The sequence below is a fragment of the Ricinus communis genome, chromosome 3 (assembly GCF_019578655.1).
Source record: "Ricinus communis isolate WT05 ecotype wild-type chromosome 3, ASM1957865v1, whole genome shotgun sequence".
NCBI classification, from domain to species: Eukaryota; Viridiplantae; Streptophyta; class Magnoliopsida; order Malpighiales; family Euphorbiaceae; genus Ricinus; species Ricinus communis.
The window spans coordinates 5,073,432-5,088,787 of NC_063258.1; the positions used below are offsets into that span (position 1 = coordinate 5,073,432).

The following is a 15,356-nucleotide window of genomic DNA, read 5'->3' on the forward strand; positions in this document are numbered from 1 at the left end:
GAACAATTGTCAATCCAAGGCACAATGCTAGTGCAATAACCTTGAGAAGCGGAAAAGAATTGAAAGAATTTGATGATGCAAAAAGGCATGGGCAAGCCTTAGAAGAGAAGGTTGAAAAAGAAGTGGCGACCTCATCGCAAGAAACCGACCAATCTCAAGTACCCAACAACGAGAAACAAAAGGTATTGGTGATAAAACCTCCTTTTCCCGAAAGATTTGCCAAATCTAAGAAACAAGAAGAGGAAAAAGAGATATTTGAGACATTTCGTAAAATTAAGGTACATATTCCTTTACTCGATGCAATTAAGCAAGTACCTCGTTATGCTAAATTTCTTAAAGAGTTGTGCACCAATAAGAAAAAGTTAGAAGGTATGAAAAAGATAAGTGTGGGTGAGAATGTTTCGGCTATTCTTTAAAGAAAGCTACCTCCCAAGTGCAAGGTTCCAGGTACGTTTACTATCCCTTGTAAGATAGGCAGTGTTGAAATTAAGAGGGCGATGTGTGATTTAGGAGCCTCAATAAATGTCATGCCTCTTTCAATTTATGCATCTTTAAAATGTGGTAAATTAAAAGAAACGGGTGTTGTTATACAACTTGCGGATAGGTCGGTTGTGTATCCTGAGGGTGTCTTAGAGGATGTTTTAGTGCAAGTGAATGAATTGGTATTTCCTGCAGATTTTTATGTACTTGACATGGAAGAAGATAATTCTCCTAACTCAACATCAATTTTGTTAGAAAGATCATTTCTTAAAACTTCAAAAACAAAAATTGTTGTACATGATGGCACACTTAGCATGGAATTTGATAATAAGATCATAAAATTTAATATCTATGATGCCATGAGATATCCTAGTGATGTATCCTCAGTTTTTATTTTAGATGCAATTGACACTTTAGCGCAGGAAACTTTTGAGTTGGAATATGAAGACAAGTTACAAGTTGCACTCACCAACAACCTCAATCCAAAAGAACTTCTACACCTTGAAGCACTTTATGCGATAGATTCGCCTTTACAAGACACCATTTTTGCATTGGATGCACTCAAGTTTGTGTTGATTCGGGTACTTAGAGAGTATAAAGAAGCAATTGGATGGACTATAGCTGATATCAAAGGATTGAGCCCCTCTTTGTGCATGCATAGAATACTATTAGAAGAGGAGAGTAAGCCATCTAGAGAAATCTAACACCTTGAACAATGACAAATAGAAATAGAATTAAACTTGATGGCTTTCTTCAAGCACATGGATTTTACTCCACCATATCCATCTTGCTGTTAGACATTTTCGCTATGCCTAGCATACTCAGGGAAGTTTCATCATTCCTATCTTTTATTTCCAATTTAATATGTTAGACATTATATAAATACATTAGGGACAATATATAAGATAAGTGTAGGGTATTTATAGGATGTTTTTGGGCATTGTACATGCATGTTAAATTTTTTATTTTTGGGTATTGTTCTATGATTGTGACTTATGAATCCATAATTTAAATTGTTAAGAATTGCTCGATTGGGTTAAAATATAATAAGAGAATTGCATAAATGATTGAGTTTTTATATGTTGCATTGTGAGTATTATTTTTATAATTGATTTGAATGAAAAAGTTCATAGAACTTAACACAATCACTTTTTGTGAGCTTTTGAGCCTAAGAGGATTCATCACAATATGCTTCATATTTTTCTTGATTATCTGATTGTCATGTGTAGATTGATTTTTCTAGAACTTGCTTTGTTATATATGTTAAGGTCACATTAATGGATTGAATGTATTAAAATGATAAGGGCAATTAGGGATAGCCAATTTGAACTCTAAAAAAAAAACCACCCTGATTTTACCCCTAGTGAACCAATTTTGAGCCTTAAACCTTTTCTTTATTTATTAATTCCCATCTAACCCGTTATAGCCTTTTCTTTCATTTTACCTCTTTTGTAACCTAAGTTGAAGGATTTTGTGAATTTATATGCATGAAACTTTTGGATGTTTATTAGGATTTTAAGTTGCAATTATATTGTGCTATTGCTCAAGTTGTGGAAGAAACTAAATAAAGTCTTCTTCAAAGATATCAAAAATTAAAAAAAAAAAAAAAGAGAGAAAGGAAATAAAGTAGGAATTAAAAAAAATGAAAAGAAAAAGCAAAAGAAAAAAAATTGAATAAAAAATGAGTTCATGAGAAATATGTTGTGTGTCAGAATATAACTTGAATTGAATATTATTGTTCCTAAAGGTTAAGTTTCATGTATGTATGTTTTTGTAAAATTTCTTCAACTTATTTATAGCCAAATTCCTTATTACCTGCCCATTACCTAAGCCTCATTACAACTTTATTAAGCTCCTTTGATTTTTGCATTTGATTCATTGTTTAGTGGTGGAGATTTGATATATAAGCAAGCTTATGGTAAAATTCTCTCTATGTATTGACTTGAGAGTTTATAATTACCCTAGAACACCTTGAGTGCATTGAGAGAAATCCTTGGGAGGGTGTTAAAGTTTTATTGCACTTTGATTTTGAATTTATTATGGAAATTGATACTCATTTGTGTTAACTTATAAAGACTCATTTGTGGATTGCATTTATCTCTTGCTATATTTTGATTCGAAAAAGTGAGACACGATAACTTATATCATGGATGAATATGTCATGAGAGGAGTTGAGAGAAAACCGAGCATGCTTGGTGATTTTAATGAATACTTGAGGACAAGTATTGTTCAAGTGTAGGATATTTTGATAGTGTGCATTTTATACATATTAATTATCATATTTTCTTAGTTATTATTAAGTATTTATGCTTAATTTTGGATCTTAATTGTGATTATTGATTTTCATAATAGACAGAACGTTTTGATGCAACATGAAGCTGAAAGGATGATATTTAATGAGTTTTCATAGAGATTGATGCTTTGGTGAGTTTTGGATAAAAGGGAGAAAAGATGGCAAAAGATCTCTTCAGTTAGAGCGTGCCCACGGCGTATTCCAGAAATCCGAATTTATGGAAAGAGGCTTAAAGTGATATTATTTTCCATGTGGCTTTTTAATTTATTTTTGGAAATGTTTATTTACTAAAAACCCCCACTACTTAAGGTTATTTTAGGAATGAATGATTTCTTCTTTTGACACATCATCTAATATTTCTTAGGGGGCAAGTTTTCCTATAAAAAGAAAGAGAGATGAGAAGATAGGGAGAGGTTTTTCGGTTTTAGAGATAAAGGGGCAGCAAACCAGTTTTCTTCTTCCTCTCATCCATTGTTTTAGCTTTCTTCTTTGCTTTATTTTCTCTATAACAATTATGTGTGGCTAAACTCTTTCTTTCCAACTCAAGATTAATTAAGGTTTCAATTTATATGGGTTGTGAGATTTAATTGTTCTTCATTATTTTCTCAAATCTATTAATATTCATGTATCTTCTATATCTATTAGGAATTCTATTTTTGTTGATTGTGTAAAAAGGCCTATTACTCAACTATCAAGATAGTCTATGCCAAATTAGAATATTAAATACGTAATTATTTAATTATTCTAATGATTAGTGTTAGAATAACATACCCATGTTATGTGGATACATGATCTAGTCTAAATGAATTCATCTTATGTATTTGTTGGCTAGAATTGGGTTTCTCTAGATTGCATTGCTATTAGTAAATTAATCTTGGAAGCTTTTCTAGGGTTGCTTATTCAATAAGAGAATTACTCAAATGGCTTCCATTGATTAACGAAAAATTAAGGAGAAATTAGGTTGTTAGAGCTTCTCAACAACTATAACTAATTTATTAATTGATTTGGAAATTATATTTGTATCAATGATCAATTCAATGAATTAAAACTGAGATTATACCTTGGGTTGGAGTTTTCTCATATTGATTTATCTTCTCAAATTTTATTATCGCTTCTAATTGATTTTTAGTTTAATTTGTTTTGATTGCAAGTTTAAAATCCCTCCTAATTTTGTTTGAATTTTGTTAAAGAAATAAATCTTACCAATCTCTGTGGATTCGACCTACTTGTCACTATTTACAAGTTGTTTTTATTTGAAGAGTAGGAATATATTTTTGTTGGATTCAACACCCATCAAGACATCAAACTTGTGAGTTAATACTATATAATTTATTATGTATGTCAAACTGCATTACATTTTTTATTAGCATTATTTATATTTGATATTAGTATAGATTGATATTAAAACGGTTTTAATATTTATTTTAATAGTTATTTTGAATTATTATTGTTATTATTAATTTTTATCATTGTTAGATTTATATTATTATATTAATGTAATTAATATAATGCTATATTATGAATGTACTTTATTGTGATCGAAGATGTGCTAAGACCTAATTAGATTGAGACTTATAGCAGAATATTCTATTTAATAGGCGACACCAAGATCGTTATTGCACAGAGTGAGATACTAATAATATGATTATTGCCCTAATTCGAGCACAACTCTTCGAGTATTATAGGGAGACTTTTTGGCATTATTAGAAGTAAAATCCGTGATTGAAGAGTTGTATCATTTAGGCGGGTAGTAAAAGTTCTTGATTAGAGAGCTATCTCATCTAAGTCTAATCCCATTAGAATGAAAGATCATAATGCCATAAATTGAGAGTTAGACTTTTACTATGAGGTCTCTTCCCACTAGTTGCTTACATGATGCACTTTAACAATTCCACGGGGTGTAATGATTTTATCAAATTTATTTTGCATCATTATATAGTTATTTATCTAATTATTATAATGATTATGTAATACATTTTAAATGATATGACATTAATTCACCTTCAAAACTAAAAATCTTAAATTTTAAGAGCCGAGCCGAGTATCTATACGTAAAATTCTGAAAAAACTTTTATTTCGGGAATAGAGATATAACATTGCATTTTATTATTATTACTATTATTATCTATATCTTTAGAAATTATTTAAGATTGTCATTTTAAAATTTTCTCTAAATTTCATAATTGAACACATTTACGCACACATACACATATATCCCTATCAATTTTGTATCTATTTTTTTATTCAGTAAAACCAATAATCTTTTTGAGATTATATTGCTTTAGAAAAGTCAATTTTAAAAAAGTTATAATACTCTTAAGTAGAATTGATTAGAAAAATCAATTTTAAAAAGTTATAATACTCTTAAATAGAATTGATTTTTTAAAAACAATAAGATCTCAAAAAGATTAATGAACCAAGAAAAATGTATATAAAATTAACAGGTATTTAGTTGTTTATCGAAATGTGAAAAGAAGCTAACAACTATGACCCTCATAAAAATGCTCTGGCATCATTCTCTGGCATCATTCTCCAATCAAAGACGAGCTGATTAAATCAACCAAAGTTCCACTTCAACAGCCAATAGAACAAATAATAGGTTAAGAAAATATCAATTGTTTAAAATGGTCATTACAAATGTTCTCTGAAATTCGCCATAATCTGCCCTTATATCCTCTAGTTTTTGAAAATATGCACTTTCATCCCTCATTCCTCATTTTTATATATCGTTCATCGTAATAGTCCTTTCCTAAAGGGTCACATTTTACAAACTTAAAAGGACATTCTTATACTTATGTAAGTCTATATTAAACTAAAATTTAGTGCAGCACTTTATTTTATTTTTTTCAGTTAAAAATATAAAATTTTATATTTAAAAAAAATAATAAAAATTCAGAAGTGAGCAAATTTTATAGCCCTTTTTAGTAATTTCACACAATATTAACACTTAAATAGACGGCAATCATTATAAGAGATGAAATTACCACTTAAATAGACAGCAAGTACCGTAAGAGATGAAAGTGCATATTATTAAAAAATAAAAAATGCAAATGCTGGTTATGCCATACCTCTCGAGGGTATTTACAAATTCCCCTTCTTCAAATTGTAAATAAAAAGTTAGGAGTGGCAAGGAGTAACCTTCAGTTTTATGAATAAAATTGTAATCTGAAACCCAAATCCAAAATTTACCTCGCAATAGTTTCTTCAATTATAGAAGAAACCATACATAAAATACAGATCAAATTTGCCATTATGAATAGAAGAAAGAAGGCTAACCTGTTCAAGTTCTGAGACTGGTATGGTACCTGGCTTTACAGAGAGTTGAACTAATCTCAGACCTTAAAAGATTATACAAATTTCAGGACAATCCTGATAGTTCATATCTTTACAAAGGAACGTCAGAAAATAATATAATGTATATATATATATATATATCACCAAAACAGAAAGCAATGATATTTTGAGAACCTTTACAGAAAGTGGGAACTGCAGGCACACAATTCCAACAAAATAGACCAAATCTGATAGGGTGGCTGATCTGCAAGAAAAATCACTATATGGTCCCCATGATCTCCAAAAAACAAAGAAACATCCCAAACCATTCTCCAAATTTTGAACTACTTACTGTCCTCAAGATGAAAAAAAATGTAGATCACCGGAGCTAGAAAACAACTTACAGAGTGTAGAGATTTCTAATGAATATACATAATGTTGCTACCAGGAGCCAAATCCGATCAGTATTGGCCAACAGAAAACCTAGCCTGAAGTGTCAATTTCCTTACCATGGTCATCATCACGAATATTTCTCCTTAACCTTCTTAGCCATATATCATAATCAATCGGGTAAGGTGTCCCACAAAGACTGTCTACATAATCAGCAAATGCTTTTAACACTGTTGAGATATCACCAAGCTTCTGCTGAATTGATCTCCTTGACCAAGAGGTCTCTCGCCATCGCAGTGCCCCCTCAACTGAATCCAAATCAGGCAAAGGCCCACCACAAGAAAAATAAAGCATATAAACCAAACTCTCGGCATCTGAAGCTGAGCACAACTTGCCCTCTTGCAGAGCATAAGTTGAAGAGTAGTGGAGATTCATGGCAGGGCGGTCCCTATCTTCAAGAATGGCATGACCCCAGCCAACAAGGACAAAATAAGGCTGTCTTGCACCATATCTCACACAAATTACATTCTCTGGCCGTATATCTCCATGTCGAATGCCAGCAGAAGAGGCAATAGCAAGTGCAGATAAACAATCATGACAACACCTGATAGCCTCGTCCGGATTGAATCTGCCTGCATTTACCATATTAGCAACGGTTTCACCTGCTGGGCTGGTAACAAGAACTGGGGTACCACACCAGGGATGATCACAGTTTACACCTGATCTGGGTTTCCGACACTGACCAGGGTGAATAATCCTGCCAGAAGCACTCAACTGTGGTAGATATTTGCTAGATATACCTTTCTGTCTCATAATGGTCAATATTTTAGTCTGTCTTTGAACTTGATACCATAAATTCATATCTTCCCATGCTGGCTCCAGTTGAAATGGATGAGAGCCAATGTAAAGAAACAAGGATTTACCTGGGTCTTCAACAGGTGATGCAATGTAATACTGTAGTTCAGCATTACACGTGATGTCATTAATCTTATAACCCCTTCGCTGGTCTGAATCTTCCAACCATAATACAGACCCTACCTCCAACTTCATTATCAAGCCTTCAGCCTCAACTTTGATGGATTCATCCTGAACTTCAACAATTTCCGGTGAAACACTGCGTTGCTGAAACCGAAATAGACCATTTCCATTGACTCTAGTATCCCCTAACTGCCTTTCCACTCTTCTTGTTTGTAACCGACAACCATGATCAGCTGCTAAATCTTCAATGGAGTGCTTTGGGATTCCCGCAAACTGTATAATGCTGTGAAAGGTAGCAAAAAGTACCTGTAAAGCACCAATATCTCCCCAATTGGCATTTCCAAGCTTGTTCCAGATTCTCTCAATAGGAGAGACTGAGACTCTTGAATGCTTTTTTATCCAGTCCGCTGAACACTCATATATATTATTGACATCAAACTCCATTTTATTTACATCTCCTTCAACTTTAACTACCCCACCATATTGAGAATCCACTAGAAGAACAAAGACGCAGTTTGAACTCTCAAAAACACTTGTTTTGCTTATGCTTCTTGATAAAAGTATGCGTAGAGCATAGAAGAGAGCCTCACTTAGAACAGATAAGGAAAGTTGCTGATTACTTCGCACAGAAAGGTCTCTAATGTCGGGCCTCAGTAGTGCCAATTCAAGAATTTGATCCCATTTTCCATGTGGATGTCTAGGGTTGTTCAGAAAAATGCCAGTGGCACAAAGTCCCCCAAGTTTTCCATTAGCTATCGCTTTCTCAGCCTGGTAGAACTTTAAGTTTGAATTGTAGAGACAGGCAATGGAGAAAGGCATTGAATCATCCTGACTCCAAAAGGTCTCCCACAAACCTTTCACACTTGCATGTAGAAAATCTTCAATAGCAAGATAAGCAGTTGCTTCCACAGCATCAGATGTAGAACCATAGACAGCATTTGGCATCCGAATCAACTGCTGAAAGGATACTCCCTCTAATGCATAGTCAAACTTTTGAAGTTCTATCAACTCAAAAGGGACATCAAATGGAAGACTTTCTGTTGCTGATTTTTTCAATATAGATTCATACCAGTCGTCAAGTTTGGTAGTCAGGACTTCACTGTCCACAAACCTATAAAGAAATTCCTTGCGGTTACGAGACCTGCCAGATGATGCACTAGACCTTTTGGTCCCAGACCCTACAGATTCCTGGTCCGGGGATCCACCTGTCAAATAGCAAGTTTCCAAATATTTCTCTTCAGTAAACTTTATTGAATATATCTAGACCCATATATGATGCATCAAAATAATTGCAATAGCCAAGGCCAGCATAAAGGACAAGAATAAATGCAGTACATGGAAAAAAAAAAAAAAAAAACATTTTCAACAATTTTTGATGTTCAGTTGAGGTTTTGGAATCTCAGACAAATAGATCAGGCTTTTAAACAGGACTTAACCAATGGCCATCATGCATGTGATGGCAATTACGCAATAATTTGGCCAACTATCATGCTCTAGGCTACTATGCAACAGAGATTCAGAATCACAGGCGAGACCGTCCATTACAGCTTTCAAACTTCGCTTTCAAAAGCAATCCACCACAGTGCCTGCCTAGGAATGGCATCAGATATGTTATCCACCCATTAAGCACTACCCAACCCTGAACCCAATTATTCACTATATGTAACTGTCTCAAACCCGATTAGGATTACCCGTCTCACAAGTCCAAATTGAACTATCGAACCCACCCAAACCCATATATCATTATCTAAGATTCCCAAAAAGAGAAAAAAAAATGGGAGAAAATTAAAAGGAAGGCGAAACGCTGGGTGAAGACAGAACATGGAATATGAAACATGAAAAAGCGATCCATGCTCTAAAGGAAATAAAAGTAAAAAAAAAAAAAAAGAAAGCCCATATAAACAAACTAATCGGCAAGACTAAAAAAAACAAAAGAAAAAAAAGAGTAGCAGATATTGATAACAAGAAAACTAACCTAAACTAGCCATTTCAGCATTTTGAAGATATTACTGTAACAATTTGAGCATCTTCATGGCATCTCTCTTGAGATAAGCAGCACCAGCAGCAGGATCACCACCAGCAAACACTGAAGAAAGAACCCAAATCTAATTACTTCTTCCTTAGAAGGCACCTAAGCTAGCCAATCAATAACATCACAATTCTTATCAAAAGTTTTGATACTTAAAGATAAAATATACCATAATTGAGCTTCAAAAATCATTAAACTCACAACTTATTTAAGAAGCTAATCTTTACAATTATCATCAACATAGAAAATTCAAGAAAAAGTACGAACCCATTTATTAGAATCGACCGAAATAGACACAAATTCTGCAGCCGATACTGGACATCAAGAACCGTAGGAGCAAGAAAGCAAAATTTTAGGACTGGTGCGACAAAGAAGCAAACATTGGATTTAGGGTAAGGTGTAGGAAGTGATATATTTATAGCTTCAATCGAATGGTCAAGATTAATTGGGTCTGATGATCTGAAGGTTAATATCAAAAATACAGTTTCTTTTTTCATCTAATTTTTGTATGATGTTTTAAAACTTCCTTGGCATTGAAGCTGGCCGTTAAAATTACACTTCCAATTATAAAATATGCTTTTATATATATTTTCATATTATAATCATAACCATAGCCATCATCTTATTATATCATAATATATAAAAATACAAAAAGAAAAGACAAACAAATTTTGATTAAAATAATCATATTAATTGTTTAATTAATTAATAAAATTAATTATTAATTTTAATAAAAATAAAACATTAAATATAAGTCTAGCTCTAAAATTTCAATTCTATTAAGATTTCAACAATATACTTATAAGATTTATGATAGGTTAAGAAATAAAAGTGCAAAAGGAGAGGACAAATAAAAATGCGAAAGGAAAAGAACAAATAGATTTACTAAAATGATTTTATTGATTGTTTAATTAATTAATAAAGTTAATTAATAATTTTAATAAAAATACCAATATTAATATTTTATTACGTATAAGTCTTAACTCTAGAAGTCCTAACTCTATTTATGCTTATAGGATTTGTGATAGGTTAAGAAATAAAAGTGTGAAACTAAAATATTTTAATAAAAATAAAAAATATTAATAATTTATTAAGTATAAGTTTAACTCTTAAAGTCCAACTCCATTAGAATTTTGGCATTATGCAATGTTGCTTATAGGATTCCTAATAAATTAAGAAATAAAAGGGCGGAAAAGGTAGGACAAGCAGATTTACTAAAATGGCATTAATGATTGTTTAGTTACTTAATGGAATTAGTTATGTTATTTATTAATTAGTTTTAATAAAAAAATGTTAATAATTTATTAAGTGTAAGTCTAATTTTCTCTATTAGCCTTTTAATCTCGACCTTTAACTACCTATATTGCTCAGTTTCATGACCGTAATCCTCGTGAAATTGAAAATACTTGATCTTATATCTAGTGCTTTTATTTTCAGGATCTATTTTTCTTGTCTCTCGTATGCCCTTCTTGTTTTCTTTAATCTACATATTTATCCTTGATCTGCATTCAGTCAATAAAGTCTAGCTTTGCTTTTTCTCTTTAGGTTGACTTCTTTCCCTAGGCTTAGACGGCTAATTATCTAAATCTTTTCGCATCAAACTTTCTAGCTTGACTTTCATCTTTTTCTGATTTCTTTGCCCTTCATCTAACTCCATGTTCTTTCTAACTATTGCCATCAGCTCTGAGAAAGTGTTAGGCTTTGTAGTGTGCAATTTATCAATAAGTTGTTACCTAGTTAAGTCCCTACTTGAAGGGCCTTGGTATTTGTCTCCATATTGATATTTTTAATTTGAGTTGCCTCATTATTGAATCTTTCAAGATAACTCTCTAGTGTTTTATTTTCTCCTTTCTTACCTACAAATCATTAGTATGCTTTTTGGGTGGAACATTAGTGAGAAAGCGTAGCATAAAGCTCTCAAAGGAGATTCAAATGTAGTGACGAATCTTTTGGGTAATGTTGAATACCACCTCAAAGCCGAATCTGTCAATATAGTCGGAAACTCACGACACATAATTGCATTAATTATATTTATAAGTAATATTTGACATTTGAATTTGTGAAGATAGAGCCCTAGATCCCATAATCCGGTGAAGGAATCGAGATTTAGCAGCTTGAATTTTGCTGGGAACTTTTCAGCCAATTATCAAAGATAAGGGTGATCCTTCAATCATGAACTTTTCTAAGTTGGAATATGAAGTTTTCAATTCTTTTATAGACTCTAACAATTATTGCTTGAGATTGGAATTCTCTTGCCTTATTGTTGCCATATTAAAAGTATGTGCTTCTATACATTGATGAGATTCTACCTTATCGTCTATGTTCTTAGGATTAGTATTATACTACTAATTTTCACCATTTAGAGCTGGTGGAGATGGTGGATGTGTGTTCCTCGGTCCTATCCCAATGTTATTCTGATTCATAGCAGGATTAACATAAGGTACTAATGTAATCACCTACGATAAGGTTTTTTAACTGATTTTTTGCAATTGACCTTAAAACTAGAAAAGTACGGTGCTTATAATTAATTGATGGTAGTTTCAAAGGTTGGGGGTAATGCTAGTGGGTCAAACATCGCAACCTTTAATGGCATAGCTGTAACACCCGAAATTTTTATATATTTAATAATGAGTTTTTATTTAAGTTAATTTTAGCTTCATTTTTATTGGGTTTAATTTGAAATGATTTAATGAAAATTTTAATATTAATCAAATAAATGAATTATTTTCTATACCCAATTAGTTTGAAATTTTAAGAAATTATTCAAGTAAATTATTTGAGAAATGATTATATTTTGGTTATTCAAATTTTCCCCAAATGCATATTTATATAAGTAAAATTATATATTGGAATTCTGTAGGATGAAATTGTAAGTAATTAAGAAAGTTGAGGGACCAAATTATAATAAAGAAAAGTTCGGGGGCCTAATGTCGATATTGAAAGGAATGGGATCGGGGAGAGAGAAAGTAAATCGGGAGAGAGAGAGAGAGAGAGGTGATAAGCAGAAGAAGAAAAGGAAAGGCCGTCGGTGCTGCCGGCCGGAGAACCAGCGTCGGACAGCAGAATCGCGAGGAGGCTGCCCGGAGGCCGCCCGACCGCTTCCGGCTGTGGCCGAGTCGAGTGGCGATCGGCTCCTCTCGGCAAGGGCTCTCTTTTGGCAGCAGCGGCAACGCCTGTGGTGACCGGAGACGGAAGATCCAGTGGAGAGAGAAAGTAGGGGGCAGCCACATTTTTCAGCTTTTCCGGCGAGCTAAGGCGGAGGATGGACGATCGGAGGACGTATCCCAACTCTCATCAGCTCAAGCTTCGCATTGGGACCGGTTTCGTGGCGATCGGGCTCCGTTTGTAAATCGACGGTCGAGATCGTCTGTAAATTTCTCCGGATGATCGGATGTCAGATCGGAAAATCGGAAGCGGGGATCGTCATCAGCACGTCGTTGTGAGTCCGATGGTGTGTTTAGATCGTCGATCGGACTCCAGCGGCCGGAGGCGAGTTGACCGAGCGACCGAGCGTCTCGGTAATTTTCTCTGGCCCGTTAATTTTAGAAATTCTTGGTTTAATTGTGTGTCTATTGGATTATATTGAGTATTTGATTATATTTGTGAGTCATAAATAATTGTCAGTTTGCCTGCCATAGTCGTGTTTTTGTGCTGTGTGGCGTAGTCGGGAAATAGTGAAGTTTGGGGACCCGACTCCTGTTGTTTGAATTGTTAAGTATTTGAAGTGTTTTTCTAGCAGGTCCTGGACCCGTTTCTACGGGGGGGTAATGTCCGTGTTGTAGGGGAGGTTCTGCCGGATTTTTGGTAGAATTCTCCCGAGTCGAGATTCTTAGTCAGTGAGTCCTAGGAGTCTAAACCTAGGATTAATGATCGATTGTTTCAGCGTTTTGATAAATTGTTTTCCGTGACTAGATTGTCCGTTTGTTCGGCTCGCTCCAACCGAGGCACCGGAGCAGAGCTAGGAGGTCGCTTAATTCTGTGAGTTAAAGTCATATATCACTTATGCACGTGTCATGCATAAAATTTGATTTGCTACTGTGATTATTCATTTGAAATTTTAATTTTTCATTTAATTATTATCATTATTTTCATGATGCTTTTAATTACTATTTAAATATGTTTTTTCTTTATCACCAATTTTAATATTGCATGATGACTCAGGATGGGACGGCAGTAGAACATAGGAGTTGGATGAGTGTTCCAATATAATCTGAGAGAGATAGGAAAAGGGTAAAGAGGTAAAAATTTTGAGAAAGAAAGATTAGGACTGCCTGGTCGAGCATCTCTCTCCGGGCTTAGTAGAGTGTGGTTGCCGGGAGTAAAGGTCCCCGGTCGAGCATTGCTCTGGCCGGCTTATCCGGAAATTTAAGTGACCGGACTGGAGGTAAGGTCCCTAGTCGAGCTATGCTCTCGGGGCGCCAGTCTTATTGGATAAGAGAGCCCGAAAGGCTAAGGCCGAGAGTTAAGTGACCGGACCGGAGGTAAGGTCCCCGGTCGAAGTTTTGCTCTCCTGGCCAGTCCTATTGGAATGAGAGGTTTGAGATGTTAGAGTTAAGGTTAGTTGAGACATAAGTGTTGAAATAAATCGAGATGTTAGAGTTGGGATTAGGGTTATACTGAAGTACTCCGTCCCGTTGCATGTGGAATAATTTTTGTTTAAGCATGGCATAACACATATGTCTTAACATGACACGTATGGTTCGCGTGATTTATTAATTATTTTAAAATTAAATGAATGTGATATTGAAATGTTTGAAACTGTTTTAGATATATGATTTTAGCTCACTCTCGAGACTGACAGTCTCAATTTACTTTTTTCTTCAGATGCGTGACTGTTAGTCTTCCCGCGACTCTTATTCAGTAACCCGACTCCTTCATCATCGGGTGATGTATTTGATTTGGTATGTCAAATTGTAAAAAAAATCTTAGATTCTCCGCAATAGTAATAGTAGAATGTAACTATTAAGATAATTTATGGCTTTAATAATATTAATTTGAGATGAGATTTGATTGAGTTAGTGAGTTTCAGGCTTACTACGGGATTCGGTGGCCTTAAGCCTACCCATTCCCTAGTGCCGGTCACGGGTCCACGGGTGGGGTCGTGACAATAGCAAAGGTGGAACCTCCCTCCTTTTCTAATAATAAGTGTCCCTGAGAGGTTTAAGTTGAACTAAGGGTTACAAAGATAGTGGTTTTATGGTGTATTTAGTATAGGTTATATAGAGTTGACAGGGTTGATTGATGGAATTTGCTCATTCAATGTCATTTTGAAGATCAACCAAAGAAGAGAAACTTTACATTTCCCACAGACGACGTGAAATGATGATGTCCGAAATAATGACGTCGAAAGGATAGATCCGGAATATGACCATCTCCTTATCAAGATAGAAAATGGCCTCAAAGGACCTGGATTTGTGGTACAGGGAAGCCTCTGATGCTTAAATTAGTAATAACGGAGTAAATTAGGCTTAGAGAATGATTAAAGTAATTAGAAAGTGTGTAAAAGTCATACCTTGTAAATGATGAGCTTGTGATATATATAAAGGAGTAGCAATTGCCTTTTTTATGTGCCTTAAACTCCTCTTTCTTTTATAACTGTTAATAATGATGCTAAGTGTAACTCCCTTATTTAAGACTTACTTAAATATTATTTAGTAACCGTTAATTACTTGAAGGGTCTTTGAGTGTCTGAATCCTTCGAGATCCTCTCCAGACTAAATCCTCATCCCCTATCTTATCAAATATGGATTTATTAAAATGGGATACCATCATCACCTATTAAAAGGTTCATAAAATTCGTAAAGGAGAGTGCTTTAACTCAATACGATGAAAAGCTCAACCCTTATGTTGATGCCAAAGGGAAGACTCGCCTTGGATTTCAGATCTTCAGTGAAGAGATCAAAGCAATAAGGG

The 15,356-nt window shown here is 34.1% G+C and overlaps 1 protein-coding gene across 3 annotated transcripts; it reads right to left on the reverse strand.

Annotated features, from left to right (window-relative positions):
- Positions 1-6,094: 6,094 nt before the first annotated feature.
- Positions 6,095-9,868, reverse strand: LOC8287910. 3 transcript variants are annotated; one of them, XM_015728116.3, is made up of 3 exons: positions 9,711-9,868; positions 9,390-9,500; positions 6,095-8,619 (listed from the first exon to the last, which is right to left on the reverse strand). In XM_015728116.3, the coding sequence occupies exons 2-3, from the start codon at positions 9,400-9,402 to the stop codon at positions 6,530-6,532; spliced, it is 2,103 nt and encodes a 700-aa protein (XP_015583602.1). In that variant the 5' UTR covers positions 9,403-9,500; positions 9,711-9,868; the 3' UTR covers positions 6,095-6,529. The 3 variants fall into 3 exon arrangements, with proteins under 3 accessions (XP_015583602.1, XP_025015641.1, XP_025015642.1); XM_025159873.2 differs by having other exon boundaries at positions 9,390-9,550; positions 9,711-9,862; XM_025159874.2 differs by having other exon boundaries at positions 9,390-9,545; positions 9,711-9,854.
- Between the last annotated feature and the right edge of the window lie 5,488 nt (positions 9,869-15,356).